Raw genomic sequence first — 17,316 nt, forward strand, 5'->3', positions numbered from 1 at the left:
GCAGCGAGCGAGAACTCCTCCCAGGCCCTGCCCTTCCCGGCGCGGGGCTCCCTTCGGTCCCAGCTTGCAGCTGGGGTGGCGGGCATCTGAGGCTCCGTTCCGGCCCGCCCTAAGCAGGAGCTGCGCCCCGCGCTTGGAGCCGGCGGCCGACCGGCAGCACGGAGCGCCTCGGTTGGCGGGCGGCGGTACCACCCCCTCCCACAGCCCGGCGCGCTCCCGCCCGGCCCCTCCGGAGTCGGTCTGTCTGTCGGCCCGCCTCCCTTCCCTCCCTCCTCCGCGTGCTCCTCCGGGGTGCCGGGTACAGCCTCGCGTCCCGCCCTCCCGCGTTCCAGTCAGTTTCCCCCTCGGCTGCAGCTGGCGAGCCAAGGCGGTGGCGGCGGCGGCGGCGGCGGCGGCGGCGGCGGCGCTGGGAGCATCTCCGAGGCCACCGCTTTCCTCCGGCTGGAGCGGGCGCGCAGCGGCGCTGCCCCTCGCCCTTCGAGCGTCCGCGTCCCCGGCTCGCTTCGGTCCAGAGCGGACGGGCGCCTCGCGGGGTCCCGGAGCCCCGGGCTGGCGCTGTCCGGAGAGCGGCGCTGTCCGCGACTCCCGCCCGCCGGCCCTGGCCACCGGGGGGTGCCCCAGCGACGTAGCGCCGCGGAGCAGAGGCAGAGGGGACCATGCGGCGCCTGACGCGCCGCTTGGCGCTGCCAATCTTCGGGGTGCTGTGGATCACCGTGCTGCTGTTCTTCTGGGTCACCAAATGGAAGTTGGAGGCGCCGGCGGGACCCGAAGTGCAGACCCCCAAGGTAGGAGGTGGTCTGTCTGCACGCCGGGCGCGGGGCAGGGCTTCGCCGGAGGGCGCGCGTCCCGCGCTGGACTCGCGGGCTCGGGGCAGCGGGGCGGGGGTCTGGGAGCTGCGAGCAGGTGGCAGGCGCCCGTGCGGCCACCCGAGCTGTCTTCCCGGTCGGTCCCGCGGCGTGAGAGTGGCGGTGTGGGTGGTGGGCGCGGGCGGAGCGGGGCTGCCAACTTCGGCGCGGCGCGGGGGTCCCGCAGCTGAGGGGCGCTGCGGACAGCCCACCCTGCGGCTGGCGGGCCGCACCGCCGGAGGTCCCTGGCGGGCGGGGCGGGCGTCCGGAGCGGTTTCCCGCAGCCGCCAGGCCCGCGCAGGAGAGGCGGGAGGCCCGGTGTGCTGCGCGTGAGCGTCCTGCAGCCTCTGGGCGCCGCTGCCCCTGTCCCCCGGGCGAGTTGCCAGCCTACTCTACAGCAGTTCCCAGCCCCTCCTCTACACTGGAAGTTGGATGTGCCAGGAACACCACTGCAGAGCCTATGAGAACAGACGCCTTGGTGCTGGGGAGTTGGGGAAAAAGGAATCCAAGTGGGTTTTCCAACTCCAGCCCAGTCGGTGCACCTGAGAAGAGCTGGCAGCTTCCTCCTACAGGCTCACTTTTACCTTCAGACTCAGAGCCCGGTTTTCAGTCTTTTCCACAGACTTCACCGTGGGGCACAGAGGGGAGGCCTGGTGTGTGTGTGTGTGTGTGTGTGTGTGTGTGTGTGTGTGTGTGTGTGTGTGTGTATGTGGGTCTGAGAAGTCATGTAGGGGCCTACTATGTGTCAGCCACGCAGTGGATGCTTTCTTCATTAGTGGTTGCCTGAGCTGGGTAGTATTGCCCTTAGTTCACAGGTCAGGAAGCAAGTTGAAAACCTTTTAAGTTACTTGCCTTTTAGGTCACTCTGCTGGTGTGAGCCCAAACCTCCACTCTCAGGACTTTCTCCCAGTTGCCTCACAGGTTACCCTTTTAACTAAGTCTTCGTGCTTTGCAATCTTGTCAATGTTCAGTTGATTCCAGCAGGCATTTACACAGCTACTGAAAGCATTTGTACAGCTGTGGGCCACAAAATGTGCTAGGTGCTATGGGTACAGAGATGCAGAACCTGCTCCCTGGGGGTGGAGATTGGCTCCGCAGTGGACAGGGCATGCACGGTGGAATCCCTAGATGGTTCCTAGCACTGGGTGTTATGGGAGCCCTGGGGCTCCATCCAGGAAGAGGAAGTAACAGAATTGAGTTGAGAAGGATGGTCAGGTTTGCCAGTAGGTAGGAAGGCATCCCAGGTGCAGGCTTGGGGAAATGACACAGCATGTCATGTGGGTTTGGCATCATGGAGTGCAAAGCATTTGAGACCTGGGTTCCTGTGTAAGGTTGAGCTGGTAGGGGATTGGGGTGATAGGAACCCCAGGAGGGGTTTTAAGCAGGAAAGAGACAGGGTCTGGATTGGTGACTTCAGACAGCCTTTGTAGCAGTGGGTTCCTTTTTCTCACCTCAGACCCTGCCCAGGGATCTAGCATCTTTTCTTCCTTTTCCCTAGGTGGTTCTGTTTCTTGTGAAGCAGTTAAGGATGCCTGCAGGGACTTGAACTTTCCTGTTCTGTGTGGAACCTCATTACCTTAAGCTTACTTATTCTTAGTTTGCCCCAGGGATCAGGGACAAAGAGATGTGTTTCTTGTGTGTACTTTGTCCTTCTCTCTCTCTCTCTCTTTTTTTTTTTTTGGTACTGAGGATGGAACTCGGGTCCTTGCGTCTGCACAGCAGGCGGTGAAACCACTGAGCTAAATCCCCAGCCCCTGTCCTTCTCTTTTTGTCTCTTCTCATCCTGGTGGGCACTCAGCACACACTTAGGGGCAGCACCCATGCAGCAGGTGCAGTGCTGGGCTTAGAGGCCGTTACGATGAGTACGCAGAACCCTTGCCTTCTGGAGGCTTCTTGTTAGTCCTGGAGCAGAATTATGAACCAATGAGTGGTCACACATCGCGAGTCCATCGTGGTACTGTGCAATCACAGAAGACAACTTGCCGTTTGTTTGAACGTCTTATCCTGCCCCCTCCATTTTGTGTATCTTTTTTGTAACAGTGAATTCTGGTCACTCTGAAAATCTTGATATCTTTAATTACTAGATGGGCTTCTTTTGTTGTTGTTGTTTTTCTCTTTCCTGTTTTTCCACCTGTGTGTGTGTCTTTGTGTGTCTTTGTATATGTGTTGGGTGTATTCATGGGTGTATTTTGTCTGTTGAACATCTCTGTGTATCTTAGCATGTGTCTATCTGAAGAGCAATAGAGAGAAATCCTCTATTAGATAGCACCAGAAGAATTCTTCTATTTCCCTGGACTGGTATGTGCAGGAACTTGGTATGACATATTCAAAGGAGCATAGTGGTCCTCAAACCTAACTGTCAGAATCCCTCAAGAGCCTGATTATCATATAGATTCTTGAGTTTATGGCAGAGATTATGGTTCTCTCTCTGGGTTTGAAAGTCCTAAGAATTAGTGTTTTTGTAAGGGCTCCATGTGATTCTGAAGCAGCCTATCAAAAAATACCAGCTCTGGGGCCAGGAATTTAGCTCAGTGGTTCCGCTACCTGCCTCGAAAGTGGAAGGACCCAAGTTTGATCCTTGGTAACAAAAAAAAAAAAAAAAAGAGAAAAAAAGTGCCAGCTCTGTTGATGTTTTGTAATTTGGTTGGCAGCATATAAAAATGACCAAATGATTTGTTCTTTAGTATGCTGATGGACCTAAGTTGGGTGAGCATGTGTACTCAAGCTAAATAACAGTCACTAGCATTTGTACAGTGCTTTACAAATTCCAAGGTCCATTTCACATATATTAGCTCATTTAAATCTTCACAACACCCACACTAGGGTGATAATACTTTTATGCAGATAAGATTAAGTGATTAACATCTGGCCTGAGATAACAAGGCTCTTCAAGTGACAGTGTCAGGACAAGAATGAAATGGGATGTCCTAAGAACTGCCCACCCCACACTCCTCTGTGCCTGGATCTGATATGTGTGACTGCTACAGCAAGGTCGGAGCATGAGCTCTCTACTCACTTTCCAGCGCTTCCTCACTCTTGGAGGGTTCCCAAGGGATTGGTGTGATTGTGGAAGCGCTGAGACAGGAACGACTTCAGCAGAAAAGCTGGCTTTATACTTGGAGACGTTTCCAAGAAACTCAGGAGGCTCCTGGCTGGACAGAGTGCCGTGGTGGGTAGGGTTCTTCTGATGGGTGGTTGTATCTAGTGGTTGCAACAGCACTGGTTTAGGAATCATTTGGCAGTGCAGAGATTGTTTCCTTAACAGTAGGGATTCAGATGGGACATTTGTCAATCATAGGATAAAATTGGGATTTTGAGAGAGTTCAGTACACTAGGTATTTCTAGGGAATGCTCATGCATAGTCACGGGGAAGGCTCTTGCCCGGACATCCTGAAGTCTTGGGGAAATTTTTATTCTGGTTTTCTTCCCAGTGTAGGGGTAGAAAAAGGGGTGATCCCATGGCTGGCACCCACATAACAAGACAGATGAACTAGAGGAAAGCCAAACATTCATTTCCACATAGTTTTATATGACACAGGACTCTTCAGAACAAAGATCCCAAAACTCAGAGTGGACTCTCCATTTATATGTTGATGTTTGCTGGACAATGGACAGCTGTGTAGAAATGGGACCGGACCAAGACAGTCTGATCTAATATGCATTCTTTCATCACAGTTATGGGCAGGGCTCCTTCTGGAATCTAGGTCTTGTGATCTACTATAAGATAAGGTAGGTCAGAGAATTTCTTTATGGCTAGGTCCAAGACACAAAGGCAGGGGAAGATTAGAATAATGTTTTTAAGATTTATGGCTTACTTTGGGAAAACATGTTCTAGTTTCTGTGACTCGCTTTAGGGGAGGGAAATTCCAATTTCTATGGCTTTCCTTGATTGGAGGCCGGAGAGGGGAGCAGGAGATAAGAGGACAGGTAAAGATCAAAAAGCAGCTATGCTTCTGAGCCTGTTTCCTTTGGGTGTTGTTTCCTGAGCTCAAGACCAGCGTGGTGGAGGTGGTCAGGTTAGTTTGCAAAGAAAGAACAGTGGATTCTCTGCCCTTTAAAATCTTCAGAAAAGTTGGGAATGGTATGGAGAGGGGAGAAATCTCCTGGGCTCGAAATGTTCCAATTCTTAAATTCTGTGGGGTACACTGCCTCAGCAGGGGCCCAGGTCAGGGCTGGCTCTAGACTCTCAGCCCCTTGTCCTCTTCTGCTCACTGCCCTAAGAAGCGTCCCCATTTACTTAGAGATGGCTTCTCCAGTGTAGGCGCAATACAACCTGTGCCACATTGGTCACAATGTGAGTGATGTGGAAAAGGCACGCTGCACTCCTGTTTTAAGAAAATTAATTGGATTTTTTTTTTTTTTTTTAGTTTCAAGGACAGATTCTATTAATAGCTCAAGTAAAGATTTCTTTAAATTTGACTTTTTAATATTGCTTCGATTTTCACACTGGTTCCCTTTCCCCAAATTATTCAGCAAAGCTCTAACTTCTAACTGAAAATCATGTAACAAGTTTGATGTTTTAATTCAAACTGCGTTTTAATGATAAATACTATTTCACTGAAAAGGGCCTGAAAAATGTTTTCATTCCTTTCTCTTCTGTCATTTGTTTGCCGTTTGGAGAATTATACAATAACTGACAGAAATTTTAAAAAGCAGTAAATTTGTCTTTTATTTCCAAGAAGCTAAATTTAGTCCAGGGGCTTAGGGTTTAGTAAAAGCAAAAGAATTTTAGGCCCTGAGGATAATTTTTGAGGAAGGTATTAGAAATTTAAAGGCTTTGAATAAAGTGCCATAGGCCCATGTAAATGTGCTGGTTTTGTACTAGAAATATAACAAATATTATTAGAAAATAGCTTGTCTTTTGGCAGCATTTGCATACCACCAATGCCTTAAGTATACAGTGCTGTTGTTTTATTCACCATTTAGTAGATAGTTTCTCCCATTAAAAAAAGTTACAGATTTTAGAGGGAGACCCTATTAATCTACTGATGCTCAGTGCATGCGCACTGGACTCTGTGCAGAGAATTTTGACTCCGGCATGACCAGTGGCAGCCCATTGTCAGATGCATATTTGTCCTTTCATCTGGTTTCGCTTCTGAGGCAGGTCCCTGGAGCAGTTGTCATGGATGCTCTTACCCGGTGGTTCCAAACACCACTTGGTCCTGTGGCAAGACTGGGAAACATGCAAATAGCAGGTTGGAATCATAGGTATTTAGGAAATAGCCTGACCTCACTTCCTAGGTAGCAATAGATAGCAGCAAGCTTTTTGTGTTTTTCATTTTTATTTATTTTTGAGCAGATCCTGAGCTTCCTATTTGTAGCACTGAGAAGTACTGAATTACACTCATCAGAGGGTATTGATTGATAAGGCTGCAGTTGGCTGATGCCGAAAGCCCAGGGTTCCCACACAGCCTGTTGTCCAAGCCACCCGATTTAGTGCCTGTTCCACACCTGTGTTTTCCACATTTCCAGGAGTCTTATCCTCATCAAGCTCCCAGGAACCAAGTTTGAAGAATGTTGCTTGTGCCTTTGCTTGATTTCTAATGTTTACAGTTTTGTCACTCTTCCAGACTGCCTCCAAGTCCCCAGCGCAGTTTTGGAAAATGAGCTGAATTAGGAAGCAGGGACAGATCCCCAGCTCTCATGGTAGGGGGAGAACCCTGCCATGTTTCACTCCAGAAACCCAGAATGATGGCCTCGCCATCTGTTTGGGGAAGGGAGTCTGGGTGTACCCTGTGGCCTCTGCACTGGCTGCTGGCTCTTTCCTTGGCCTCCGCTGTTCTGAGCTGGGTGGCCAGATTCCTTCTGCCCTGGCACTCACTGCTCACTAGACCAAGGCAATAGAGTCTGACCCTCTCCATAGCCCCCCATCACATCTGGATCAAGTACAACTTTACCTTCTGCTTTTTCTTATAGATATGGCAGCCCAGACATCTCTTTCTGCCCTTGGCAGTGCCAGGGATAACTCAGATTCCTCTCCTCCTGGCTCAGTCTCCCTAGCTGTGAAATGGGAGCAGCACATCTGTCTCCCACCTGCCTGCTCACAGTCTGAGTTGGTTCAGGTTAGTTGTGAATAGCTCTGAAGGGAGACCTTATGGCTATAAATAATTACACTGCAGATACTTTGTGTCTATTACTTATCTCTTAATTATTTTACCAGAAATGCTAAACCCAAAAAGAAATCAGTCTTTGAATCTTCAGATGTTGAGCTGTTGAAGAAAGAACCCCTTTGGGGTACTACAGAACATATACACATGCACACACACACGCACACACTGGTACCCTGGGGAGTTATACAGAAGCTCCTGAAATTGGCTGGCTCTGATATTTTGGTATTTCAGAACAAATGGCCTGATATGACCTTCTGGGGCAGTAGGCTGCATTTGGCAGTGGTGGCTGCCATCACAGGACCTAATGAGTACCAGGAAACTGCTGGGGGCAGAGGGGAAGAGAAGGCTGTGGTGTGAGGAATGTTGGTGCTGCCGCCGTGGGTGTCCTCTCTCCTCCTGATTTTCCATCCCTCTCTTCTGTGCTCACCTCATCACATTCTTCCTCCTGCTCTTCCTCCTGAAAAGCTAATGGGGCTGTAGAGCCAAGAGCCCCAGGGTGCTGGGTCAGGGGGTGCCAGGGAGCCCTTTCCAAGGTCAGGAGCAGCCTGCCTTGCTGGTTCCTGGAGACACAGGGCAGCTCAGGACACAAAGGCCGGTCCATCTTTCTAATGGAAGGAAGTTGCTGCTCTGGGCCATTCTGAGCCATTCAGCTTTCTGTCAGCAGGAGCCCTTATCTCTGGAAAGAAGGAGCCATCTGATCCACTGCCTCCTGGACAATGCTGATTTCAAGTACAAAGCTTCTTCTGCATACCATTTCCTGGAGACAAGATTAGGCACTTAAAAAATAATTAAATTCTCCTCATGTCACTTGTCCTCTTAACTGTGAGCATTGCACAGATCTTTCAAGGAAATACAGGGGAGCAGAGCACACAAATGTGTTCCTGCCACTGTTTGAATGCCCGGATGAAGAGAGCAGCCACCCCATCTGCCTCCTTCCTGAGGACTCTGCTGCTCAAACCCATTTTCCAGCTCATTCCAGGCCAGGAGATGGAGCTGTGTAGGACCCTGTCATCCTGAGAGGTAAATCCTTCCTAGTCCATGTGCTCAAGAAGCCTCCGAAGTTGGGGTTTTCTTCCCTAGTTGTCTGTGCTGAAATCTGTGTTGGTTCTCTTATTTGTCTGAGAATCCTAGCCATTCATGCTTTCCCCCAGCCACAGAGAGACGGGTCCAATCAATATTTATGCGCCTATCACTTGCAGCTGCTATATGCAGGCATAAGGGATGCCAAATTCCTTGATGGCCATTGAAAAAGTAGCGGGTGTCTGTATTTCAGGCCCATTGTTTTCCAGGAGCTGGGAGAGATCAAACTATGTGGTACATGGATTAATTAAGCCACCCAGATAATTGGTTATTAATAGATGGCCAATTGATGGCTGCCAGCTGGGTACTGAATTGACTAAAGTCCTTATGGTGGGCAGGTGGTCTTCATCAGAGAGGAACTGGCTGAGAGACTTGACTGATTAGAGGGTGAATCAGGAAAGGGAGAGGAGAGGAGCTGGTTTCCCTTCACCCTTCCTAAGATACTGTACAGTTTACAAAGCATTTATATTCACAAATGCCTCATTCGATCCTTATTGCACCCTTGTGAGGCGGATGTTACTATTCTTATTTTCTGAAGTATGAGGAATTTGAAGTTAGAAGAAGGAGGAGACTTTGGCAAGCTGGCCTAACCAGCAAGTGGGCTTGAGCTCACTCTCTTGACATAAAGCATGTGCTGCTCTGTTATGTCCATGCTTAATTTCTGCTTAGATTCCTTTTCCAGGGAAAATTAAATATATTCTGTATATATGTATGTGATGTGTATATTTTCAAGTGGACAAAAAGCAAGTGGCCTTGCTGAGAAATGCCTTACTTTTGCTAAAATACCGGTTTTGCCTTTCTCCCTCCAGAGGAGAACTGAGGAAGGGATTAAGGGATATGAAAAGCCTATCTATGGGAGCATTGGAGGGTCAGGAGGACTTTGGATTTTCTTTCAAGATAGGCTCCTGGCTTCTTCACTTGGAGCTGCTGGGGTTGCAGACTTGGTGGCATGAGAAGTGGAGAGACTGTCTCATGCATACCCCTGACCCCAGCACCAGGCACTGGCTCCCCCCTTATGCTGGTAGCTGGCTGGAAGGGTGTGACCACAGGAAATGAAGCTCTGCTGTCATTCATTAGGCTGCCTCATCTCAGAAGACAAGAATATTGTGGAACTAAGACAGAAACTGTTGATTTGATCCCTTTCATAATGAATGCAGTCTTTAAACAATCAGAAGCAATTCCTTTTTAGAGGAAAACGGTATTTGAAAGAACACATCCTATTTGAAATGCAAGGCAGGTGCAGGGGGTGGGGATGGGGATGCTCCAGGGAAATGACTGGAGAAGATACTTGCCTCACCTCAGACCTGCCTTCTCTCCTGCAGAGGGGCCCTCTTGGCCAGTGTGTCTGCTTTGCTGGTTAACCTTGAGGGCCCGCTGATACCTGCTCATTTGTGCCTTGTGCATAGGCTACTGGTTCTATCTACAGTGAGGCTGGCTTGGAGAGTGGATGTAATGTGTCTGCTTAAACTTTGGAAAGTGTTAAATTGGGAGCCTGCTAGGGTCTCCCTGAGTGTTTTGTCTGCAAATTTGGGTAAGCTACTGAAGGGCTCATGGTGGAGCTTTTGTTATGGGCCTAAATGACAAGGTCAGTGCTTTTCTTCAAGATCCTGACTTTTCTACTCCTGTCTGTTTCTCTCCAGCATGGCTACCTTTAAAGGGTGTTGTATTTTTCGAGGACCGTACATGGAGTAAGGATGAAAAGAAATGTAAACTAAGATGACCCTGATACTTTCCCTCTCTGTTTAGAGGCTCTGATGGCTTTTTAATCATTTGCTCATTTCTGGATCAGATCAACTCTGTAATTCTTTCTGGCTCCCCTTCACACTGAGATTATGGCTTCCCCCCTGTGCTTCAGCTTTTCTCTTAAAACTGAGCATATACTTTGGAAAGCTTTTTAGCATTGTCTACTACAACTGAATATAGGTGTATCTCTGTGACCCTGCGATTTTATTCCTAAATATAAACCCAACCCCAGTGCACATCAATTGCAGACTGCCACCCACTCAAATTGAAGTCAGCAAACTTTTTTTGTCAATGGCCAGATAATACATATTTTTTTCTTTTTAGGTTATACGGTTTCTGATTTAACTATTCAACTCTGCGATTGTAATGTGAAAGACAGTATGTGAATGAGTGGAAAAACCTAACACATCCTGCTTGAAATACAAGGCAGGTACAGGGGGAATGACTAAGAAGAATTTATTTATTTCACTAAAACTTGAACTTCATATATTTTTACATCTTATGAAGTATTATTCTATTGCTATTCTTTTCAATATTTATAAGTATAAAATCCATTCTTAGTACGTAGGATGTATCGAGATGGGTGGCAGGGCACATTTGGACTACAGACTATGGGATTCCATTTAGTAAATTATAGGAACAGGCAAAACTAATCTCTGGTTTTGGGAATCAGCTTTATGTGGGCCTTTGCTGGGCAGTGGGTGGAAGAGGTAGGGAGCTTTGGGAGGATCTGGTGCTATTTGGGTTCTTGATTTGGGTGGCGGTGACATAGGCATGTTCACCTTGTGAAAATGCACTGACTACATATTCTTTTTCTCTTTGTATGCTCCACTTCAATAGAAAGTTCAAAAAAAAATCTGAACTGAGTGTGTGGCTGGAGTGTGACTTCAGGTTTTAGCACCTCATTTAAGGGTAGAGTCTAGCAGCAGTCTCCATTCTTTTTATAGCCACTGGTTTCTGTTCCCCCTAATAAGAGTCTTTGGAGACAGGTCTTGGTGCTTTGAAGTTTCCCAAATTGTGTTCCCTTTTGTACAGAGGAAAACATTTCACAACTGGTGTGGTACAGTTGTATGTGGCACCTATTAACCCTTCCATTGCTAAATCAGAAGAAGATGAGGACCCTAGAGGGCAGGCTAGTGGGAGGGCCCTTGGGACAATGGGAATTGTGACTAGGATTTTGGTCCATAGCATAACTTGCCTCAAATCTACCTCTGCTTATAGGTAAAAGGTGGAGGCTTCATTGCAGAGAATGCAATTATATAGTACAAGCTACTAGCTTGTAGAAAATCAGGTTCTCTATTTTGCATCTGGTTAAAAAAAAGGTAGAGAACTAACCCTGAGCCCATAGGTGCTGGGTGCTTCCTGTGTTAGTCATCCATGCTTTATAATCACCCTGTGCAGTAGGCATCATTACCTTTGTTTTTTAGGAGAGGAACACCAAGGCTTGGAGACTCAAAGTCAGGCTGCCCACAAGGAAGCAGAAGGTCTAGATTCTAAACCAGACCTGTCTGGCTCCAGAGCTCCTCATCTCTTTCCATGCTGTTCTCTCTCTGCTTCCCCATGCCCACCCCAGGGTGGCTTCTCTCCCCATACAGTCACACTGGATCTGGTCTCTTCAAAGTGAAGAGCTGGACATTTTTTCCCTTTAGAAAACAGCCTCTAGAATCTTGCGTTTTTATTTTGCTTTGCAGAATTGTACACACTCTGTTTAGATCAGAAACCGTTGAAAGAAATAGTTTTGTATACAAAGCTATCTCTTCCAAGATGAGTTGTTTTAAAGTAATATTCAGAGAGAATTTTACAATGTTTTCAGAGAGCAGTATGTTATGCTTTCCCCACTATCTGACATCCCCTTATGAATGCTGCTCTGCTACAGGGGACAGGGAAAGTTTCAGGTCCCCAACTTGAAAACCATAAAACAGGAAGTCTCCACCTTCTTGAGAGTGCTGGGTGCTGCAGAAGTGCCTCAAGACTGATTACAGAGGAGACAGTGAAGAATTAGTCAACAGATGCTCAAAATACAAAGGTTGTAGTAGATGGCTAAAAACTCTCCAGCATCAGCCCTCAGAGAGGAATTGTCCTGTATCTAGCATAATAACACCAATTATTTGGTTGTTTGTGCTGAGGAGTTGAAAGCTATCATGTGCCAGGCAAATACTCAGCATGGAGCAGTAATTATAGATCAGCTGATAATAGAGGCTGCCTTGGTTTGACTGCTAATTAGATTATTAGCACTCAAAACAAATACCTGCTATTAACTATAAAGCACATTTATGGCATGTGGCATGCTATTCTCTTTCTTCTCTTTCTGTGTTGAAATTTTCCATGTACTATTTTACCATCACATTAAACGTATTTGTTTACTGAGCTGCCATCGAATCTTTTTCTTGTTTTGTTCCCATTTCAGCCTGGGGCTCAGACAGCTGATGCGAGTTCTGTGTCCCAGGTTGGAGCCTTGGTGGAATGTGGAAGGGTCTTCTCAGGAAGGAAGTAGGTGGCTGGATGCTGGTCTCCTCCTGGGCACAGAGTCTTCATGAGGGGTGAGAGATCAAAGGGTTTTCTTTGTGAAATCAGGAGCAGGTTAATAACCCAGGCAGGGACCTTGTTGCTCTTTTGAGGCATATGAGTTTGGCCCTTGTTATTCTGGATTCAAGGAGCATGGGGTGGGCATTTGGGCTCTTCAGGTACCTGAATTCCCCGATCCCTCCCCACCAGTAGGGTATCTCTCTGCAGTTGACTATGTGTCCAGAGCAGTGTGAGGTGCCAGCTGCTTCCTGTCTAAGCTGGCTCTGAGTTCTGTGGGTCGGGCGATCTGGAGGAGCCCTTGGAAGCTCTCCAGGATATCTGGAGAGAGAAGCTAGGGTCAAGACAAGCTGTGGCTCTGTCCTCTGTAAGTGGTATGAGTGACTTTCAGGTACCCTGCATGAAGAGTGAGAAGTGGAGTTTGTCAGTGGCCTCCTTTACACGCCAGGAGTGCATGTAGACAGGAGAGGTTTCTCTTAGGAGAAGGCTAGGGGCTTTATTTCTGTAAGTCATTAATTTTTCACAACCATCCCATGAGGTGGGCAGGCTGAGATTTCTGTGCATGCTAGGACAGTTGTACTGGCTGATTAAGACTGGCACTTTTCTCATGAAACAGTGGTAGGCTCAGGAATGCACTGCCCAGGGAATCTGAGAGACACAGGACCTGGTTACCTGCTGAGGTCAGGGGCTGGGACAGGGCTGGGTGAGCATGGGCAGGTGACATGCAGGGAGGGCACTTACCAGATGTTAAACTTTTCTCTTTTGAATATTGTCTTTGGATGATGTATTGATTTTCCTTATTTTCAGGAAGGAACTTGAGGTTCCTAAAGGTCCAATAACTTGCCCATGATAATAGTGCTTATAAGTAGTAGAGGTAAGACCAGGCTGGGGTACCTGGGAAGCGACCAAAGATAGGTGAGCTCTTTGAGCTTTCCCCTTTGAGTGTCTGTTTAGTGTGGAGAGGCAGAGTGGGAAAAACCACTCACGCCAGGCCCCTGGGTCAAGTTCATCTATTCATCCAGCAAACTCACTGCTGTGTGTGAAGCCCTGTGTAGGTTGTGGGGGTGGACACAGAGATGCCTGTGCTGGGGTTCTGCCTACCTTGCCCCCAGTAAATTCCAAGGGAGTAGTGAAGTGTGGAGCAGTGGTCCTGCTGGTCCCTGGCCATTTCTGTCTCTAGAAGTCTGCCCCCCACTGGACTCTGGGATGCACTGACATTACTGAAAAGATAGAACTGTCCTGGAGATGCCTGCTTAACGGTGGAAGGGACTGCAAGGTGGATAGAAACCTTTTGTTCTCTTTTGAGTCAAAGTGCAATGTGAGTCTGAGGGGATGGAGAGAATCTTCCTAGAGCTTCCTGGGGATAAAAATTGGAGACAGTTGCTTTTGAATTTACTTGGAGGTGTTCTGCAAGATTGACTCTCTCCCCCTGATCACGTCACTCTTCTTTTAGCTCAGAAAACTGTAGTTGAAGTTTAATCTCATCCTTAAAGCTGTTTCGCTAAAATAGGAACCCGTTATTCCACAGGGTCTCTTATTAGAAGAAGGAGGATTTAGGGCAGTCTTTTAAAGTCGTTTTAGTGATTTTTTGAAAAAATATTTGCTAGGATCCATTTGTCCCCACAGTGTCTGCTTTTTCAGAAGTATGGCACTGATGCAAAAGAGAAGGGGAAAGGAAAAGCAGCTTCAGGAAAGAAAATAGCCTGGGCAGCTGACTTTTGTGGGACCAGTCAAGGATGCCTGGCATGGGTTCTGGGCTGTTTGGGGCACCTGGACCAGGGGTGAGCCCATGGACCAAGTCCAGCTCACTTTCTCCTGGCTTTTCGGATGGTCTGTGAACAGAGAATGCTTGCTATCTCCTTAAATGGTTGGAAAACAATACACAGAAAAATATTTCATGCTGGAAATTACATGAAATTCAGATTTCATTGTCCACTGCTAAAGTTCTGTTGGAACACAGCCACACTCCTTTAAAAATTGTCTGTGGCTGCTTTTGTACTGGAATGGCAGAGTTGAACCCTTGCGGTTGGGACGATGAAATCTGTGGCTCTTTGTAAGAACTGTTTGCTAATCTGTGACCTAGGTCTTTGCTTCTCCAAGTGTGATTCATGAGACCAGGGCTGTTAGTGTCACCTGTAAGTTTGTCAGAAATGTGGAAGAATCTCAGGTATTCCAGGCTTCCTGACTCAAAATCTGCACTGTAACAAGATCCCTAGGTGCTCTATGTGTAGTGAAAGTTTAGAATTTGTGTACTTGGGGAAGCTCTTGTATATAACATGCTTGTGTGAAGCATATTCCATAAAACAAAGCCTGCAGTTGGTGCCGCGTTTCCTTACTTTGAGTTAATTTGGTTCTTAGCTCTTGTTCTCTCCGGGGTGTGGGGATTCCTCATCTACTTACAGCTTCACAAGGATTCAGGAGGCTCCCTCCATGCTAGGTGATGTGGGAAGAGCCTTTGATCTTCTAGGCATCATGGTCACAGCTGTAACATCGTTGAGCAAATGTTCATCGTCCAGTGGCTCTTCCTCCTGGGTTCCTGGTGCTGACAGGATGCCCTAGGGCTAGGGGCTGGCCTCCCTAATGGCACCTTTTGCCATTTTCTGGGGCCCTGCTTAACACCCACTTGTCCATCACCCTACCTCTCTCAGGCTGGCTGCCTTCCGCTCTTTTTACACTCAGAAATTCCCTCTGCCTCTCTCTCTCTCCTTCTCAAAGACAGTGCAATGTTCTTTACCCCCTGGGCTTTTTATTCTTTCTGTAAATACAGGCTTGGGGAAAAAATAGAAGGTGAACTGTCTCCTGGCATCTCTGCTCTAGGCTCAGGAATACACTTCCCAGGGAGTCCCGGAGCCACCGGGGCCTGGTTATCTTTGGTGGTTAGGGGCTGGGACAGGGCTGAGTGAGCATGAATAGGTGGAATGCAGGGAGAGCTGTACATGTGGATGTCCTTATCTTACCACACCTACACTTTTTCTGAGACAGCTGAGGGGACATGACCAACACAATCTAGGACAGAACTTCCTCTAGGATTTCTTCCTGCATGTCAGGAGGTCAGTTCTGTAGGCGTTAGAGATGGGGAGATTGTGTGGGCACAGGCTAGGGTGAGGGAGGTCTTCCTGAAGTGGGGTGTTCGGCAAGCATAATCAGAGATCCGTGGAAACCAAGAATGGGCCAGATTGGAAGAATGTGAAAATAAAGCCACTTGCTTATTTTTGTTCTAAAACGAGAATGTGCCTGAAAGTAAACAGATTCTCCCAGTTGGAAACATACTCTGCTCACTGGGGACTTTGTTCAGTACAGTGTTTTGGGTTTAAGGGTTTAACTGCTCAGAGCCTGCCAGTTACTCTAAAAGGGGCAATTCAGTGAAATTTGAACTTGGCATTTCCTTGCTCTTACCCTTCCGGCCTAAATGAGAGTTGCTGTGAATGTTCTATACTTCTCAGCAAGGTTGATTTGGGCTCTTTTGCACTACCGATTTTCATCTTTAATTCATGTCGCTGCTCTTAGGGACATGCCCTGTGGGGAAATGGTCTCTACAGATGAGGCCTTGGCAGGGCCATGGGCAGAAGTCACTTAGAATGTTCTGTCCTGGGAGGTGGGGGGTGGGGGCTGCACATCCAGGGTTCGGAAGGCCCGCGTCCAGGTGCATTCGCTGGAGGAATTAAGATTGAAGGCATCCTGGCTGGTGGTGTCAGTGTCTAGAAGAATTTCTCCTCTTATACACCAGGTGGCCCAGAGACTGGTGGATCCTTTGGTGATCTCTGGAGTACCTGTGTGGCTGATCCTCTGTGCCTCTCCCCTCTGTGCCTTCTTGGGAAGCTGCACCTGGACAGGGCCTAATATTACAGATGTGGAAATGGACACGTGATGTACCAACTTTAACAGAAAATGTCGGATTCCAAATTGTATCCAGAGTAGGATCCCACTTTGTTTAAAACAAGATGCATACTGAAAAATTCTCTTAGCAAGAATTTCGAAATGGGCTTTGATACATGTTACGTTTCTTTCTTTTTTTTCTTTTTTTTTTTTTTTTTGCGGCCCTGGGGATCGAATTCAGGACCTTGCGCTTGCAAGGCAGGTGTCGTGCCACTGAGCTAAATCCCTGGCCCCATGTATTACATTTCTCTTTTTTTTGGGGGGGGGTACCGGGGATCGAACTTGGGACCTTGTGCTTGCCAGGCAGGCTCCAAAACCACTGTGCTAAATCCCTGGCCCTACATTTCTTATTGCAGCTTACTTGCTTCTCCCCATTTCCTCCCACTAACTACCCTGTTTATCACCCTCTTGAGTAAGCAGCCTAACAAGCTGGGTATGCAAACTTCCATGTCTTTCTCTATGCACTGTGTAATCATATAGAACATGTAAATATGTATAGACATATATAGACCTGGTCATTATTAAAAAGGAGAGTGAGGATGGGTTGTATTATGTATGCCTTGCATCTTTGTCTTCACTTACCTATACATCTCAGAAATCCTCTGGTCAGCTAGCTCATTGTTTGAATGATGACATAATATTCTACAGCATGAGCATGGTTTATGTTCCTCACCTGTTTATGTCCACCTTGCCTCTCATCTCTTGTCACTACAGTGCTGCAATAAATATCTGTGTACATGTGTTCTCACATATTGGTGCTTTTACTTCTCTGGGACAGATTTTGGGGAATTCTGAGTATAGAGTTGTGTAATTTTTATCTTGATGGGTATTTTAAAGGTGCTTTATAAAGCAGTATAATAGTCCACATTTCCATTGACAATGTGTTCCAGAATAGCATCCCCTTTGGTATAAATTTACCTTTTTTACTTTGCCAGTCCTGAAGGGCATACAATGGAATCTGATTGTAATTTTATATTCCTCTGACACCAGAGTGGTTGAGCATGTTCTCAGATATTTATGTCTTAAGGATCTGCTCTTCTCTGAAGTGCACGTTAATATCTTCTGCGTATTTTTCTACTGATCTGTTCATCTTTGTTGGTGATTATGGGACCTTTTTGTAGCTTTTTGTTACAGGAAGC

The 17,316-nt window shown here is 47.4% G+C and overlaps 1 protein-coding gene across 1 annotated transcript in view; it reads left to right on the top strand.

Annotated features, from left to right (window-relative positions):
- The first annotated feature begins 574 nt into the window (after positions 1 to 574).
- The window catches only part of Galnt14 (polypeptide N-acetylgalactosaminyltransferase 14), a 211,110-nt gene continuing 194,368 nt past the window's right edge, over positions 575 to 17,316 (top strand). The window contains exon 1 of the mRNA XM_004839254.3: positions 575 to 785. Within this exon, the coding sequence (XP_004839311.1) occupies positions 657 to 785 (129 nt within the window). The 5' untranslated portion in view covers positions 575 to 656. The remainder of the gene's footprint in view (positions 786 to 17,316) is intronic.

This window comes from Heterocephalus glaber, unplaced genomic scaffold, assembly GCF_053883595.1.
Source record: "Heterocephalus glaber isolate CG9 unplaced genomic scaffold, H.glaber_assembly_v1.0 deba00001457, whole genome shotgun sequence".
Classification (NCBI taxonomy): Eukaryota; Metazoa; Chordata; class Mammalia; order Rodentia; family Bathyergidae; genus Heterocephalus; species Heterocephalus glaber.